At 36.6% G+C, this 19,719-nt stretch overlaps 1 protein-coding gene and 1 pseudogene across 1 annotated transcript in view; both read right to left on the bottom strand.

Annotated features, from left to right (window-relative positions):
- Positions 1-301: 301 nt before the first annotated feature.
- FRK (fyn related Src family tyrosine kinase) overlaps positions 302-19,719 on the bottom strand; it is a 129,577-nt gene continuing 110,159 nt past the window's right edge. The window contains exons 5-8 of the mRNA XM_051854387.2: positions 17,746-17,904; positions 8,199-8,380; positions 1,540-1,705; positions 302-1,142 (exon numbers count right to left, since the gene is read on the bottom strand). Coding sequence (XP_051710347.1) covers positions 931-1,142; positions 1,540-1,705; positions 8,199-8,380; positions 17,746-17,904 — 719 coding nt within the window. The 3' untranslated portion in view covers positions 302-930. The remainder of the gene's footprint in view (positions 1,143-1,539; positions 1,706-8,198; positions 8,381-17,745; positions 17,905-19,719) is intronic.
- On the bottom strand, positions 10,846-11,883 carry LOC138849605 (small ribosomal subunit protein eS1-like; annotated as a pseudogene).

Genomic DNA, 19,719 nt, shown 5'->3' with positions numbered 1-19,719 from the left:
AGACCTGAAATAGATCTTGACCTGAGTTTTATTCCATTTGTAAATCTAGCTTATGAACCAGAAGTATTTTTTTTTTTAAAAAAAGGTACTCAAAAGTTCTACACCATCATAATCCTACTTCTCTCATTTTCCTAAACTACCTTGATACCTATTTCTTACTGTGTGGGCTATAAATATTTCTCACTTACTTCTGTACCAAACAACTCATCAGCTTTGCAACCTAATTCTTAACATTAAGAGATTAAAACTAATGTAGATGATTCTCAGATGACACATACTGAGGTATAGAAAAATTCCATCATTTCCTTCTACAAAATGAGAGAGATTTTAATTCTTTTTCTCAACAGCTGCTTCATTTTTTTACTCAAAGGAAAAATATGTGCAATTACTTCAAGTACAATCAAGTCATTTAACATGACTTTGCCATCATTGTAGTTACAGGATATTTTAAAAGAGAGAAAGAAAACCTCAAAGCACAGGTCCTGCTGTGCAGCAAAGCAATCAAATTCCTTCATAATAACAGCCTGATGGGATTCAGCAATCCGAGGAATAATGAATAACCACTCTAATCAGTAAACAGGAAAATGCAACAACAGTCACTGAGTAAAAATTGACTATCATCTGTTGATTCACTTGACCAGCATTTCAAACAATAAATAGAAGTGGAAGTAGCTCTTAAAAAGAAAAATAACTTTGTTTAGTGTGTTTGATTGATTGACTAGGCAGTGATAAAATCACATATTAGACTGTCCAGTAGTGTTGTTCACTCAATAAAATGCACACATAACCTTTTTTAGGTTACACAGCCAAAATTTACCCTATCACTTGAATATGTCAAGATAAATGATTGTGTATTTGGTTGATAAGATCGTATTCCTTGAATTGATTATTCCATTTTTTACTACTTCATTATTTGATGTTCTTCAGTGTTCAACTTATGAAGTTATTTGTATCTGAATATGAAGAGTCTGTTTCAAAATAGTCCTCAAGCTTCCAATGCAATGTCTCAAATGTCGGTCGTTCCTTTGGCTCTGCATTCCAGCACTCCAACATGATGTTGTAGAATTGCTCTGGACAGTTAGATGGTTGTGGGAGTCTATAGTTTTGACTCAACAACTGGATTACCTGAGCACCTGTCATGCCTAAAAAAATACAGAATTGAATCAAAAATAAGAAAAAAAGTTAAAGATCAAAGTCTTAAATTCATAGATTCCTATGAGTACTCTAGATTATAAAGCACATCATTTTCTTTCGCAGAGCTATGAGGTCTAATACCACCTTCCCAGGTTGCAGAGATTAAACTAAATCCTGAAGCAAGTAATGTCTATAAGACTGCAATTCAAGAGCAAAGGAGAAGGAAGCAATAAACCACCTCATTAATGCAAATTATCATCATCAAATTTTATCTTTCAGGCTCCCACAGGTACATGCTATGGTCAGCGTCATAACTCTGCCCTCTAAGTCTGGACAAAGCAGTTAAAGTCACACCTAAATAAGTGACCTGCAGCAGAAAGGCCCACTTCAGAATTAATTACTCACCACTATAAGGCATTTTGCCATAAGTAATGATTTCATAAAGAAGGATTCCAAATGACCACACATCGGACTTAATGCTGAATTTATTAGAACGAATGGCTTCAGGTGCAGTCCACTTCACCGGCAGCTTTATTTCATGTTTAGATTCATAGATATCTTCATTATCTACCTGTTAGTACATTAAGGAATCAAGCCAAGATAATGTGATGATTTTTTTTCTTGCTATTCTCATTCATTCACAACCTACTGCACATTAAAATTTAGTTCAATTGATAATTACAATAGTAAATTCTGAATCTGGCATACAATACCAAATTGATAAAATATTTGAGAGCCTACTGTGTGCTAAGAATAGCACTCACAGGAGCACTCTACAACATATGGCAGAGTTCTCACATGATAATCCTGGATTCATATCTAGTCTTTTCACAAATAAAAAAAAGGAAGCAGAGTCTGCTTTTTGATTTACCGCTGGTATTGAAGACCCTCTGACTTTGATAATTACCATGTAACCACTTGCTAATACTGAAAAGTAGAATCTAAATGATTTAAATTAATATATCAACTCACTGGTGTTCTAATTAATTTTAAAAAGATGATGAATTCATGATGATCAAAAGGGAATCATACTTGTGTTTCATGCCCCATATCCATATTTTTAGGGTACAATGTGGATTTCAAAATTAAATTCAGAGAAAAACCTCATATTGTGTCTCTCTATCAGTATGTTTTGGAAAGATATTACAAAATGGGCTGGAGAGAATGAAACAGTCTATACTTGCTTTGAGATTGTCAGCATGCATATAGCCTGGCATAAAGTGAGCCAAGGTGGATAGGGTAACTATAAAAATTGTAGTGCTTTTATAAAGAAAATAAAGGAAGACAAAGGATGGTACTAAGTGAAAACAGATCACTAATTCAACCATAAACAATAACATAATTTATAATACGGTTGCTTATGATTTCCTGTTTTCTTCTTTGTGGAAGAAATAAGGATTTTCTTAAAGAGAAATGGGAGGAGACTATGGCAGCCCATGTCATTAGTGATGTTGCCTGAGAGAGGACCTTGTGGACCACAAGCACTTTCAGTCTTCTCTGGAGCAATAGTGAGGGGCAGGGTGCCCACCTAAACCTATTATGTGAGAACACATTGCCTGCTTCCCATTCTTCTCCTCCCGTATAAGGGCTCCAGGCAAATAGCAGGGAGGAAGTGTCATTTTAAAAGATGAGTATAGGCTGCCTTGGCTTACTTACAGGTGATAGGGGACTTTATCTGAGGGATAATTCAGTGGTCTCCATTGACTTTGAGTCTGGGACAGAGGTTTGGCAGGGGGCAGAGAGCCCACTTAAGCCTGTAAGCACTTACCTCCCTCCATATCACTGATGCATGTACTCAAACTGCAAAGCAGAACACTGAAGGCATCTGGACCTGAGAAAATATCTCTCTCCAAGGACAGAGCAGCCTCATAGGGTTGAGAGTGGATTCCCTACTCCCTGTGACGGTAGGAGCCCTGTACTCTATGGCTTTAGGAGTTCTGCCACTGCACAATTGGGTGTGGAGTGTAGCTAGGTCTTTGGGTGATCTCTGTCTGGGTCCAGAGGTTCAGAGTTCCCTAACTGCTGAGGTAGGCTGCTGCAGAGGATTCAATGCTCACACTGAAAACCACAGAGATATTTTAAGTGTTTCTTGTGAATGCATGTGTGGGATGTGTAGCCACTGTGGGCTGGCCCTGGGCATTGATCACCTCAGCAAAGAGGAAGTGAGGCAATGATTCCAAATTTAGCATACCCTCCCCTTTACTGGCAATAAAGATCTACCATACACAACATAAATTTCAACCCGGACTTTAGAACCACCCCAAGCACTGACCAGAGCTCCCTGGCCCCACCCAGCACATGCCTCTGAAGATGCACTGAAGGAACATTCTACTGATTCACAGAACCAAAGATAAAGTCATCAGAGGAGAAAAACAAGCAGTTCCACAAATGTCTAAAAATAACAGTACAAACATGAGAAACACGAACAAGGAAGACAATATGCCTATCCCAAAGGAACACAACTCTTCAATATTAGAATGTGAAGATGAAGAGATTGGTGACATGCATCAGGTCATTTCAGGGTATGCCTGAAAAGGAACTTGGAAAACCAATCAAAATATTACTCAAAACAAGTAAGAAGCAAATTCATGACTAAAATAAATTCCGACATGACATGGAAAAAAATTTCCCATGAGATGGAGATATTGAAGAGAAATTGAATTGAAATATTAGAAATTAAGAATTCAATGTGTCAAATAAAAATACATTGGGAATCCTTAACAACAAATTTGATGAGGCAGAAAAAAGAATATCTGAGCTTGAAGACAAACCTTTGGAAATATCTCAGTCAGGCAAAGAAAAAATGAGAAAAATTGAAAACAGCACTCAAGTTTTATGTGTTAATATAAAACAATCTAACATATATGTCTTAGGAGTTCCTGAAAGGTGTAGAAAAATAGAACATATTAGAATACATATTCAGTGAAATAATAACAGAAAATACCCCTAATTTGAAGAAGAAAGGCACATCCAAATATGAAACTCACAGAACTCATAATAGACTTGATTAGAAAAGGTCTTCACCATGAAGCACTGTTTCAAGCTTTTAACAGTAAGGCATAAAGAAACGATTCTAAAATGTGCACAAGAGTAATGCCAGATTACCTTCAGAGGATCTCCATTCAGATTGACAGCTGATTTCTCATCAGAAACCCTACAGGCTAGGAGAGAATGGCAAGATATATTCCAAGTCTTAAGAGAAAAAAAAAAAACTGTCAACCCAGATACTATACCCTGCAAAGCTTTCATTTATGAATGAAGGTGAAATAAAGACTCCAAAACAAATGGAAATTGAATTTGTCATGACTCATTCAGCCTTACAAATGATGCTTGAGGATGTGCTACACCCAGAAACACAGTAAGATAGTTATTAAAGAATGTGAAGGCAAAAAATATACTAATAAAAATACAAAGGAAACCCAAAGTGAATAATAGCAATATTTATGGACAAATGGCAAGGCCAAGTTGTTACTTATCAATAGTAAATTTGAATGTAAATGGCCTAAATTCTCCAATTAAAATTTATGGTGTGCAAATGAAAGATCTCCGTGAGTGAGATCGCAGTGGAAAGAACAGGTCATCCAAGAAGGAGGTACCTTTCTCTGAAGGGAGGAGAGAACTTCCACTTTGACCATGGCCTTGTCTAAATATGATCAGAGTCCGTGAACTCAGGGGGCTTCCATAGCTTTGGCAGCTCATGACAAGAGCCTAGGGTGATTACTGAGGCCATAAACAAGAGTGTCAATTTGTTAAGTCAACAACAGGAGTCACTGTGCACTTACTCCTCATGTAGGATCTCTGTCCTTAGTGTGCTGTACGTTGAGATTTAATGCTATAACTAGTACTCAAACAGTATTTTTCACTTTATGTTTCTGTGTGGGAGCAAACTGTTGAAATCTTTACTTAATGTATGCTAAACTGATCTTCTGTATATAAAGAGAATTGAAAATGAATCTTGATGTGAATGGAATGGGAGAGGGGAGGGTTGCAGGTAGGAGGGAGGTTATGGGGGGCGAAAAAGCCATTGTAATCCATAAGCTGTACTTTGGAACTTTATATTTATTAAATAAAAGTTAAAAAATAAAAAAATTCATGGTCTGGATGAATGGATTAATTTTTTTATTTGCTTCCTACAAAAAAAATCCTCACAAACACAGACGGAAAGTACAAGGATAGAAAAACATATTCCATGCTAACAGAAAGCAAAAAAGAGCAGGAGTGGTCATCCTAATACCAGACAAAGTAGACTTTGACACAAAAACTGTTAAGAGAAAAAAGGGCTTTATGTAATGATTGAGGAATCAATTTAACAGGAATATGTGACTATAGTAAATGTATATGCACCCAATGCCTGCATTGGCACCTTTTTATTTAAAAGTAATGTTAATAGATCTAAAGGGAAATATAGATTCCAGTACAATTATAGTGGGTAATGTCAACACTCCACTTTCATCAATGGTCAGATTAACTAGACAAAAAATCTAAAAAGAAACAAAAGATCTAATCTACACCACGGACCAAATGGACCTAACTGATATCTACAGAACATTTTATCCCACAGGTGCAGAATACACATTCTTTTCATCAGTGAGTGGAACTTTGTCTAAAATAGATCATCTTCTAGGCCATAAAGCAAGTTTAAATTCAAAAAAATTAAAATCATACCAGGTATCTTTTTTGACCATAGTGGATTAAAGCTGTAAATTAACAATTTAAGAAACTCCAGAACATATACAAACACATGGAGACTGAACAACACACTACTGAACAAACAGTGGGTCATAGAAGAAATCAAAAGAGAGGGAAGAGATGTGCAATTCGGGACATGCTCAAGCTGACTTACGTCAAATGGTAGAGTTAGAAACATACCAGGGATTTCAATTCAATCCCATCAAGGCGGCATGAACTAATGCCATCTCACTACTCCCAGTGATGAATTTCTGTTCACAATTGATCATAATGATAGGACTAAGAAACAAAGGGATCACATAAACAAGACTAGTGTCTGCAAATACTAGCTGATAGAATTAAAAAGGGAGAGAACGATCCAACATGGGAAGTGAGATACACAGCAGACCCATAGAATGGCAGATGTCCTAAACAGCACTCTGGCCTCAGAATCAGCCCTTAAGGCATTCGGACCCGGCTGAAAAGCCCATGAGAGTATTTCAGGCATGGAAAGACAAGACACTCTGGGGAAAAAAAAAATGACCTAAACGAAAGATCTCCGTGAGTGAGATCCCAGTGGAAAGAACAGGTCATCCAAGAAGGAGGTACCTTTCTCTGAAGGGAGGAGAGAACTTCCACTTTGACCATGGCCTTGTCTAAATATGATCAGAGTCCGTGAACTCAGGGGGCTTCCATAGCCTTGGCAGCTCATGACAAGAGCCTAGGGTGATTACTGAGGCCATAAACAAGAGTGTCAATTTGTTAAGTCAACAACAGGAGTCACTGTGCACTTACTCCTCATGTAGGATCTCTGTCCTTAGTGTGCTGTACGTTGAGATTTAATGCTATAACTAGTACTCAAACAGTATTTTTCACTTTATGTTTCTGTGTGGGAGCAAACTGTTGAAATCTTTACTTAATGTATGCTAAACTGATCTTCTGTATATAAAGAGAACTGAAAATGAATCTTGATGTGAATGGAAGGGGAGAGGGAGTGGGAAAGGGGAGGGTTGCAGGTGGGAGGGATGTTATGGGGGGGAAGCCATTGTAATCCATAAGCTGTACTTTGGAAATTTATATTCATTAAATAAAAGTTAAAAATAAAAAAAGAAGAAATCAAAGGAGAAGTTTTAAAAATTCCAGGAAATGAATGAAGATGACAATACAAAATATCAAAAACAAAAAGCAGGATTAAAAGGGCTAAGTTTATAGCAATTTTGCCTACATTATTCAATTGAAAAGGTGTCAAATAAATGAGTTATCAGTGCATCTCATGGACCTAGAAAAACAATAATAAATCAAACTCAAAGTTAGTAGGAATAAAGAAGTAATTAAAATTAGAGAGGAAACAAAGAAAACGGAGACAAAAAAAAATACAAAAGGTCAGTGACATGAAGAGCTATTTTTTGAAAAAATAAACAAAATTGATACAGCATTGGTCCTACTAACCAAAACAAAGGAAGAAGACCCAAATTAATAAAATCAGAATGAAGATGGGGATGTGACAATGGACAGCACAGAAATAAAAGGAATCATCAGGAATTACTATGGACAGCTATATGCCAACAAATTGGAGAATCTAGAAAAAATGGATAGATTCCTGGACACATACAATCTACTACAATCGAGTCATGAAAACACATAAAACCTAAATAGACCAATAATCATCACAGAGATTTAATTAGTAATATAGACCCTCCCAACAAGGAAAAGCTCAGAACTGAATCACTTCACTGGTGAATTCTACCAAACTTTTAAAGAAGAACTAATTCCAAATTCTTCTCAAGCTATTAAAAACATTTGAAATGGAGTAAATCTTCCCAAACTCCTTTCATGAGGCCAGCTTTGGTTAATTCCAAAGCCAGAAAAAGATACAACAAAGAAAGAGACCTATAGATCAATATCCCTGGTGAACACAGATTTTAAAATCCTCAACAAAATACTAGCCAATTGAATACAACATCAGAAAGACCATTCACCCTTACCAAGTGGGGTTTACCCCTGGTATCCAGGGATGGTTCAACATACGCATATCAATAAATGTAATACATCACATTAACAAACTGAGAAATAAAAACCATGTGATTATCTCTATAAATGCAAAGAAAGCATTTGATAAAATACAACATTCTTTCATGATAAAAACCTTAAGCAAATTGGGTATAGAAGGAACATTACTCAACACAATCAATGCAATAAATGACAAACCATAGCCAGCCTCATATTGAATGGGGAAGAAATAAGGATAGCTGTTTGTAAGATCCTGGGCTACCAAACTAGTCTATACAACCCAAAACTTAAAGAAACATTGTTTTAAAAAAGCAACAGTAAATCCATTGGTATACTACTTTGTTAGGTTTCTATTACAAAACTAAGTAAAACAAAATTAAATCTACCTTAAAAACTCTTGCAAGTCCAAAATCTGCTACTTTGTAGATATTATGTTCACCAACAAGGACATTTCTGGCAGCCAGGTCTCGATGGATATAGTTCTGGGATTCCAGGTAGGCCATTCCAGAAGCAACCTGTGCTGCCATGTCTACCTGTTGATGCAGATGAATTTTTGACCCAGCATCATCTAAGCAATAAGAGAAAATAAGAGATTTGATTTGGAAAACATATGAACTATTCAAATGAACTCTAAGAATTCCGATATGAATACGTTTATAGTGAAACTAAGTGCCATGGCAATGATCTGCTGAGAAAAAAAAATGTAATGAATACGACTTATTCACTTCCCTGAATAAACATACACAGAGAAAGAAGTGAGCATGAGCCAAACACAGCTACAATTATCTGAAAGAGTCTGCATATTCCCATATTTCAATAACTTACCTCTTCATGGAAATTGTTGCTTGGCTAATTCTGGATTTCTTGCAATAATGGAACAGTTTGTTTTAGACACTCAGTCTATAAAATAATCCTAATTTGCAAGGCTGAACCAATTAAAATTCTTATTCTTTCAGTATATTGTTCTTTAAAACTAGCTTACTGACAAAAAATCTATTAAAATGTACACATTAAATTTATACCCTCAAACTTGATACATTCTTCTTTTGTTTTCTTAGTCTATTATGCTTAGAACAGACCACTCATCCTTCCAGGTATACACATACCTTTACTAGACAGTTTTTTCTACTGCTAATCTACATAACTCAGTATAGGAAAATTATGTGGTGGGATCAGTTTTACCATTAGTATACAGTGTCAGGAACTATTTTGTTGGAATATAAGTTATCTCTGGATAGTACTTAGCATCCATACTGTTAGCCCATGTCTTAAGATGGAGTACTGAAAACTCTCATATAAATCTAAATAATTATTACCTCAGTCTGAAAAAGCCATATATTATTATGCAAAGCCCATTGGACTTATGGTCAATACTCTAAGACACGAGTTTTGACTTGAGAGGTACATTAATTAAGAAGCCTTCTTTGAAGCTAGATTGCCAGACATTAGATCAAGGTTGTATATCATATTTCTTTGTGATCTTAGGCAAATTGCTGTGTAATGTGCCTCAGTTTTCTCATCTATACAGTGAAAATAGTTAAGTACTTTATGTTATTAGTGAATTAAATGAATTAATATATGTAAAGCTTTTAAAATAGTGTCTAGTACCTAGGAAGAACTCAATAGCTCCTATATGTTATTATCATCACTCCTCCTACTTGTTAAGCTAGAGATACATATGGATTTGCCATGTGGAGCTGCCTGAAAGAAGATAACATATGGGTCTAGAGCTCAAGGGGAGATAATGACACTAGAAATATAGATTTAGCAGTCAGAGTTTATGAATGGGAGTTGAAACATTAACAACAAATGAGAATGCTAGGAAGTAACAGAATCATAACAAACCTCAACATGTAAGGTGGGCAGAGGAAGATAAATCTATAGCAAATCTGAGACAAATCAATCATAGAAAGAGAGGATCCAGCAGAGTGTTATAAATAAGCCAACGGTTTTAAGAAATAGGAAATCACCATCATAATCAGATTCCACAAATAAGTTCAGTAAGATGTGGACTACAGGGTACTTATTAAATATAATAACTAGCAAGTCACTGTTGATCATGGTGGCAGGATGAGCAGTTTCACTGGAGATACCAGTAAATAGTCAATGGGAGATGAAGTGTGGAGCAAACAGAGGAGACGGTAAATTCCCAAACCCTAAGTAAAGAAGGGAAGACAACAAGGATCTGATAGAGGTAAATATAAAGAGAAAGCAGTTACCATAAAAATCACAATGCTGAGGAGTTGTGATTGATAGTACTCAGAGGGTTTCTGGGGTGCTAGCCATGTTTTAATTCTTTTTTAAAGAATTGAAATTGAAATTTTCTGCAAGGGAGGGAACACTTTTATCCACTTGTTTACTTCCTAAATGTTCACAACAGCTAAGTCGGGGCCAGGCAAAAGTGAGCAACTACATCTGGATCTCCCATATGGGTGGAAGGAACCCAAGTATATGGATCATCATCTGCTGCCTCCCAGGGGCACTGACAGGGAGCCTGGTAAGAAGCAAAGTAGCCAGGATCCAAACTGGTGTTCCAATAAAGGATAGAGGTGTCCTCAGTGGCGGCCACTGTGCCACAAAACCTGCCTCTGAATCTTGATTTAGTCAATGGACAGACATTTGCTTACTTGTTCACTTCATGTCAAACTGTACCATATTAATATGCTTTCTACACATATAACATCTTTTTCAATAAAAATAAAATAAATAGAGTCAAGGATTTTTTAAGTAGGAAGGACTGAAGTACTGTGTATGTGTGCACATAAGTATTAATTTTTTAGGCAAGCAGTATATTTAAGTAGGATGTGAGGCAAAACTAATTGCACACCAATCTTTTTGTCCTTCGTATTCTTCTTAGGTACACACAGAAGACTGCATTGCCCATATTCCCTGCAGTTAAGTTGGGCTATATCACTCGTTTTCAGGCAATGCATTGTGCTGAAATTATATATATCACTTAAAGCCTGGCCCCGAAAATCTCCCACATCCTTGCAGCTAGACAGATGTATTTGGAAATGGTTCAGTCAAATAACAGAAATAATCTAAATCCCTGTCTCAACCTTCTTGGAAAAGCCTTTTGATCCATCTCACAAAAATGACTTTTCCACAAATAGGACTTTTTATTTGTCACTATTAATGTCTAAATTTTAAACAAACTCTTGGATTGCTGGTCTATATCCATCAGTTTATTCTACTTTAGCATCTGTCTTATCTCCAGTGGCTTTTCCAGTTCTACTACCTTCATCATGAAGCTCCATGAGTTTTTCCAATTCAAACTCAGACTTCTTCAGCATGTTTACTTTTCTAAGAAAGATATCAAAGAGAGGATAAATAGATTGGGAAGCCTTTTCTATGTCTTTTCCAATGCTGTCTGGAATCAATTTATTGACAACTTCTTTTAAGTCATTTGTTTGTACCTCCAACATCATAATTTCTAGCATCTTCTTCCAGATTTGGCAGACCAGTTGGTACTGAGCATAGGAAGTCTTTCAGATCGGATTGCCCTCCATATCTGATTAGTTTTTAGTAAAATCAACATAGAACGTACAAAGAAACTACTGGTAGTATTGACATCAACATTAGCTTCAATCGAAGTCTGCCATTTTTTGACCATGGAACACATTTTGTCACAGGTAAGATCCATGCTATGGAAGCTAGTCAGTTTATGCCCTGAAGATCCTCAGTAATCAGCTTGAATTTTCTAAATGCAACTTTATCATTCTGCAGGTCAGCAAGACTCACTTCAAAAACATGACCCTTGAGACCATCAGATACAATTTTTGTTCCGTTGAGTACACATGACTAGTGTTTTTCCAATATTCCTTATATTGAACTCAGCAGGTGCTTTTACATCATACCGATTTTTCTTAGAAAATAGACCAACAACTTTCTTCTTGGCCCCCTTTTTCCCACCTGTCACAAGGTACTTGTTTTTGCTGACTGCCATGGTGATGCTCAGAGAGCCAAAAGGGCTGAAAAATGACTACTGTTATGTAAGTCATTGAGAGTTTTAGACTGTGTGCTATAGCAGCTAACAATTATTCAGTCTAGAACAAGATACAAGCATGAAGATAAAACATAATGGCAAAGCATCCTCTATAGTGACCAAAATAGCTATGTCTTTTGATAGCAAATTCACTCAAAAAGAAATACGTAAAAATTAAGACAATGGAACTGACTTTATGGCACAGTGAGTTATTACCTGCAATGTGGCATCCTGTCTCTAAGCACCAGCTCAAGTCCCAGCTGCCTTGTTTCTGATCCACCTCCTTGCTGAGAAAGCAGCAAAAGATGGCCCACATGAGAGACTCAGATGGAGTTTTAGGCTCCTGGCTTTGGCCTCGCTCAGACCTAGCTATTGCAGCCATTTGGAAGTGAACCAGAGGATGGGAGATTCTTTCTTCCTTCTTTCTTTTGTTTTGTTTTGTTTTCTTTTCTTTTCTTTCTTTCTTTCTCTCTTTTTCTTTCTTTCTCTTTCTTTCTTTCTTTCTTTCTTTCTTTCTTTCTTCTCTTTCTCTCTCCCCCCATTCTATAAAAAATAAATAAATAAATAAAACAAAACAAAAAAACTATTGGTAGAAAACTTCTAAAATGGATCTTAATGACCCCTACCTCTGGTATTCATGCTCTTGTGAAAGCTTGGTGACTTAGATTTAACAAATGGAATATGACAAAACTAATAAGGTATCATTTCCAAGATTAAGTTACAGAAGATGATGAGTTCATCTCACTGACATTTTCTACAATGTGGCTCTCTCACTCGCTCACTCTAATGAAGCAAGCTGCCATGATGTAATCTACATTAGGGAGAAATCCATGTAGCAAGACAGTTAAGACATTCTCCAGCAAAAACTAACAAGAAACTGTTCTCAATCCAATAGCCCCAATGAAGAACCTATTCCTGCCAACAGTGATATGACTGAGTCTGGAAGTGGAAGCATCTCCAGAGGAGCCTTCAGCTGACTGGGGAACCTGCCCACATATTGACCGCAACCTTAAGAGAGATCTTCAGTTAGAATTGCCTAGAAAGATGCACTTGGATTCCTGACTTCAGAATACAAAAACTGAGATAATAAATGCTTGCTGCTTCAAGCCACTAAATTTTGGGGTAATGTTTTGTGTGGCAATAAGAAACTAATACATGTTGATGTTAAGAAAATAGTATCAGTGTTCTGTGTACAGTGTAAAAGCATGAACTATGAAGCCAAACTTCCTCAAAAAAGATGTCTAACTTCTCCATGCCTCAATTTCTTTTACTACAAAATAGGTAGTACCTCATACACTGAACTAAGTAACATTGGTCAAGGAATTAGAGAAATGTCTTTCACATAGTAAGTCCAATAACAGTATTTTTTAATGAGCAAAATTAAACATATATGTTCCTCTGCCATTACTATCCCATATGATTAATTTATATTAAATCAACTAATTGGATACCCAGAACAAATATTTAAAGGAATATTTATTATTCTCTCCATTTCTAAGGAGGTTCCTAGGAACAATAATAACCTATAGTGTGAATACTCAAATCCAGACACACTTGAGGCTGAAATCTCATACTCTCACAAAGTATTCCATGCTGCCTCTTTAAAATATACCATATACATGACTCCTGAACATTCAAAAGTTAAAGAATATTGGGGAAACTTCTATTGATGCAAACAGCAAATCATTACGTAGTTATATTCAGTTAAAAGTTATTCCAGTAAAAGTATTCCCATATACTTCAGTCAACCTAAGCAAACTATCCATGAGAATGATAAACAACATGCTAATGCTTGACTTATAAAAGTAGAAAACATTGGGGCTGGTGATGTGGCTTAGCGGGTAAAGCAGCCACCTGTAGTGACGGCATCCCACATGGGTGCTGGTTCAATTCCCGGCTGCTCTACTTCCGTTCCAGCTCTCTTCTATGCCCTGGGAAAGCAGTAGAAGATGGCCCAGGTCCTTGGGCCCCTGCACCCATGTGGAAAGACCTAGAGGAAGCTCCTGGCACCTGGCTTCAGATCAGCGCAGCTCTGGCCATTGCAGCCAACTGAAGAGTGAACCAGCGAATGGAAGACCTCTTTCTCTCCCTCTGCCTCTCCTCTGTCTATGTAACTCTGACTTTCAAATCAATAAATAAATCTTAAAAAAAAAAAGTAGAAAATGTTTGCTACACCTTAAGGTACCTAAATGCTTGACATTTGTTAGATGTTCAATAAGCATTTACAGGGATGAGAGTGAAGCCCAACTAAACTGAAAGAAAATGCACATATTTATCTTCTGTTAATTTCAATAATAAATATCTGTCATCAATTATCCTCAATGCTAAGGTTTTTTGACTGGCTTCTCTGATTTTGGAGAAAATTATAACAAAAAATAGAATCCAGTCAAACTTATGAAGATTGATATGTAGTAAATTAAGTAGTTATTTCAAATATCAAATACAGCACCTAATCTTACATCTTGGATGTAAAAAGGTTTTCATGAGTAGACATAATACTGAAGAAAATCAAGTAATACATGTATCTTATTAGGAACAGAATAGTGTCCTAAGAAACCTCAGCACATACTTCAAATAAAACCTCTATGTATCAAAACTGGTATAGAGATTCACAAACCTGTCACAATTTATATTTGCAGCAAGAAAATATTTTTAATTACTTCCTATTACTCAAGTCTTTCAATTTAATAACATTTATCACGATTGGCTGTGTAAGAGTGGCAGATTCCTTTTAAGGCCACTTTATTGAATTCACATCCTCTGACTGGGAAGGGATTTCTGACAGGAAGCATTTCCCTGTTACATCATCTGGGCTGTTAAATATCCTTACAAATGAAGGCCTTGATAAACTTGACCCTGATGGCCTAACCCAGAAGATGATAAAATTTGTACTCAGTCCTATGAAACCTTATCAACAAGCCACAGGAATCCTCAATGCCCCAGGAAGTTGTTGTGTACTAACTGGGTCTTTTCAAGCTGATGTCAAGAGTCTAAAAACAAGTTTGACCCCAAGATTCAATCATATTAAGGTCAAGATGATCCCAGTTTATTTATTCAATCAGTCAACACATAATTAGTACACATCTTTAGGGTCACACACTATTCTAGCACTAAAATGAAGAGGAATCTCTGCCCTCATGGAGTTATATTTAGGAGATACGAGAAATAAGCTAAATAGATAAGGAATGTAATATGTTGATTAACAGCTAAGGAGAGTAAACAAAAAGCAGATAAGAGGAATACAACGATTCAGTAGAAGACTTAAATTTTAGAATTAATATAGTGAGGTGACCAGTGAAGGATTCACCAAGATGGAAACATCAAAGACTTTAAGGTAATGAGAAGTGAGCATCTGGATAAGAAACTAGAATAATCGCAGCAGAGGAAATAGAAGTGCAAAAACTTTAAGACGAAAGCATTCCTAGAGGATAAGAAGAATAGCAAAGAGTCCTGTGCAGCTGACCAAGTGACCTAGGGGCAAGTTGTATGGGAGCTGAGGTCAGAGAGCTAATGGACAGGTAAATGATCCTGGAGGACTGAGTTAAGAAGAGATAACCAGTGACAAGCACAGAAGGTTTTCATCTAAGGAAGGACAAGCTCTGCTTTGCATTTTAACTGGATCTCCCAAGCCATCATGTTAAAAGGATGCTAAAGAGGACAATAACCAAAAGAGGTGCGCCAATGAGGAGCTTATTGCTGAATCCAAGACACAGATGATATTGGCTTGGATGTAAGAACATTGGGAAGAGGCAAAAATCCTGGATATATTTTGAAGGCAAGTCATTAGATTTGCTGATTGGTGAGATATGGGATATGAGAAGCAGAAATGACTACAAAATATTAGGCCTGAAAGTTGACATTGTCAAAGAAGGAGAGACTGCAAGAGTAGCAGTGCTGGGGAGAAGACAAGGAGATCAGTTTTGGATAAGTCATTCTGAGATATCGAATGGACATGATCAGAATTTAGGGCTGTTCACAAACATTTTTTTACAGAACTGTACTTCCTTACACCCTTTTACTTGATTTGGCCAAGTGAAGAAGGCACACGAGTTACCTCTGTCATATCTAGTCAGAAGCTTTAAGAGCCAGAATTGGATTAGTGTCATCCCCCTTCCCAGCCAGGATGATCAAAAGAATCGAGCCACCATCCAATGCATTTTGCACACATAACATGAGGAAGAATAAAATACATGTGATAAGTCCCTGAGATTTGGGGAACATTTGCTATAGTATACCTTCATTATCTGAGACTGATACAATGTTCAAATGCAGACATTAAAAGGGCAGTTGGATATATTATTTTGAGGTAAAGGGGAAACAAAATTTAAGGAATCATCAGTCATAAACAAGTTTTTAAAAAGAGACTGAACAAGATGAGCAAAGGAGCTATCCAATATGGCTGCAAGACGTCCCCCCTTCCCCAATACTTACCTGCAGGTCATCATAATGTCATCACAATGAAATTATCATGCGGTCACTTCTACTCCCATCATATAGCTAACGCCATGACATTTCCAGTATTTCCAAAAACAGGCATGGAAATAGATGGTACTCAAGCCACACTCCAAATTCTACCTCCTTCTCAATATTCAAATAGGCTCCACTCCAGATATCACCCATTATACCTCTGGGTGGTATCGACCTAAGCTTGTTGAGGGTGAGGGTTGCTTTGCTGAGGGCTTTTTCAATGTTGGAGGTTTTTACAAGGTAAGGGGTTTTGCTTTGGGAACTGTTTACACTTTGTTCATTTCTCTCTCTCTCTCTCTCTCTCTCTCTCTCACTGGCCTTAGTTATTGAGTTTGTACTTTTGTTTGCTCTACATAAATCCAAATCCCCTGTATAACTTTATGCCTCCACGTTTGAATTCCTTCATGCATGGAGGAAGCCTGTAATAAGCCCTGTCAGGAGACCCACACCCCACAACAAGATGGCCTACGATCACGCCTGTATTTTGTCCTAGGAATAGGCAAAAGGGATCAGTGGTTGACATTTGCCTTTTTTTGGTGGGTAACATATTCAACTGCTATTAAATCAGAAGTCTTTATGCAAGAGAGTAAGAATATTTTTGTTTTTAACAGCATTTAACAGGCCTTACTGTGTTCTTTGTTCTTATCTTGCTTTGCAACTTATTATCAGCTTCACTAGTCACCCCAAAATCAGAGAATACTCTTATCTTTCTGAAATCTTTGTTCCATTATTCTTATCTCCTTTTACCTCTATACATTTTTTCAATCTCACTCTGACACTTCAAGAAATTATAGCAAAAGTCTCTTTCTCAAGCATGAATTATTCTCTCAGTACTTGATCTCAACTTCTTTGAACATCTCATTTTAATACTTATTATATTATTTATTAAATTATTCATTTGTAATAAACATCAAAATTTCACCATGCCCTTAAGACTTCTCTGACTACAGGAAGCTGATATAAGAATAATGCAATAATCTATATCTGCTTTTTAGTCTGAAAATTCTAATGTTGCCTGGCAGTGGAAGTATTTTAAACACAAATAAATACAATACTGTCAAACACTAGCCAAGAAAAAAGAAAAACAAAAGCCTAAGATACTTCTAGCTCTGTTTCCCCAAAAGTATTCCATGTCCCCAAATTCTGTGAAACAGAAAATATTAGCCATGACTGATAATGTTTAGTTAGTATAGGAAAGAAAGCACAAAACATCAAATCTTCAATTCCCTACATTATATTTAAGTACTCTGATTCTACTGTGAACAATTTGCTCTTCCACTACATAAATATTTTTCCTGCCTTTGATGACACAGTACATATCCTGTTAAATAGTAGTTGAGCCACTCAGTGTTAAGACATTCATTCTCACAGCACACACAGTAAATGTCCTTTGGGTTATAGAAGATTTGCTAAATTGACATTTATAGGACTAGTCAAACTAAATTCTTCCTTTTTTCCCTTTTATTAAGTATTTAGCTTACTTTGGAGATATTCTTGCAGACTTCCATGTCTCATCAACTCTGTAATAATATAAATTGGATCTTCTAAAGTGCAAACAGCATAAAGCTGAATAAGCTTTGGATGTCTTAGGCTCTTCATTATCTGTGCCTCCCTCAGGAAGTCATTTGGATCCATTGAACCTGAAACAAGAAGAAGGGGAAATCACTTCACGTTATTGAGGCATTCCTACCCTCACAGCGGCCTGGTGGGAATCACCAAGATTGCTTCCTGCCTCTCAGTAAAGTAAAAGCACAAATCTTCAGAGTTATCAAAGAAGGGAATCAGTTCAACCAGGGCAACCTAATCACTAGATGTGCTGGTATATCAGGGGTGTACGGTTTATGTGTTATGACCTGTAGGTGAAGAAAGGTTGATTCAGGCCTATATGAAAAATGATGAAAAAAGGAGAGACTGACATCCTAATTGATTAAACAAGGCAAGGACCTAAAGAACACAAAGGGAAGACATTCTGTTAACATGAATAAGGGAAGACACCAAACGTTTAATTACTGCAGCCAGAGTTTTTGTTCTAGGATTCCAGGAAGACTGATCGTTGTCCTGTCCTTGGTGCCCACGGCGGGAACAGCTGGAAAACAACCCTAAAACAATGACATTCTATCATATTTATCTCCTTAATTCTATAGGAATATAGAATGCAAGCCAAGTAGAAAACATTCAAAAGCAGTTCCCAAAAGTTATTTTTCTACCAGTTTTATATGTTCAACTTGAAAGTGATATTCAATATTTTCTCCTGAATAATCTGTTTCTTCCATCACAGCATTAATAGCTTAGTCAAATGATAAGTGAGACAGTATTGGGGCCTGCTTGGAGGACTCATCTACAGTTAAATTGTATTTAAGTAGCTCAACTCTGAATCAGTATGCAGAGTGTCAACTGGTAAATATCAAATGGAGTTTAAGGGATGGAAGAATACATGCAGTTTACATTTCATCAGTAATTTGAAAATCTCTTATTTCCTTTAGGATGTGATATTTCAGAGACAATATTTGAAATTGTCGCTTCACATCTTAGTATTCACTACAGATAATGCAAATATCATTCCCATCGATGCTCAGAGATGGTCTCATCCATCATCCTCTCCATGTTGAACACCTCACAACCGATATTTGAACCTGGCATGGATAAGCTTTGATATTCTAAAGTCAGTATGACTTGTTTATTAATGTGAAGTTAAAAAGAGGTATATGTGACCTTCATATCATTGTACACAAAACATTCAGGCAGTGTAGTTCAGAATCCAGGACTGGTCAAACTCTGGATTCTGGACAAATCTCAGCTTTGCCACCAGTTCCCTGTGTGACCATGAGTAAGTTTCTAATCTCTCTGAATTTTAGTTTCTTCATGTGTAAAATGTGACTAATAACCCTACTTACCTCATAACTTCACTATCAGGATATACTTCACACATATGCATTCAGTGTCTCCTGACCATCATTTATATTGTTATTAATATACATACTCAGTAAAAACAAATAGACCAATTATATGTTTTTTTTTTTTTCCAGAGGCCAAGAAGGGGAAGGGGTAAGGATTTAAAGAAGGCAAATAGGCCATTCTTTCTTGCATCTCATTTATCTGAACTATTTCAACTCCATCTCTTCCACTGATTTACTCCACATAATCAAAGAGGACTAAAATTTTGAATCCTAGTAGCAACATGGAGCTTAGAAGAGGCACCTAAACATAACAGATTTTGTTCTTGGTTATTACACAAAGTTTAGCCTCTGGTCAGATATTGATATAGTGTGATTTCCACATACACTCCCACCCACCCACCTAAAGGGATCTGGTTCAGTACTGATTATGATCATCAGTCAGACAATTCATATATACTATGTATCTCTACATTAATGCTTTGGGTGTCCATCCCCTTCATAAAATGCAAGATACTCAAATCATTTCTAAATCAGACTACCCACAGAAGCTGAAATCTC

Source organism: Oryctolagus cuniculus, chromosome 5, assembly GCF_964237555.1.
Source record: "Oryctolagus cuniculus chromosome 5, mOryCun1.1, whole genome shotgun sequence".
Lineage (NCBI taxonomy): Eukaryota > Metazoa > Chordata > Mammalia > Lagomorpha > Leporidae > Oryctolagus > Oryctolagus cuniculus.
Note: the sequence above shows the minus strand (reverse complement) of the source record. Positions and strands in the feature narration are given on the sequence as shown.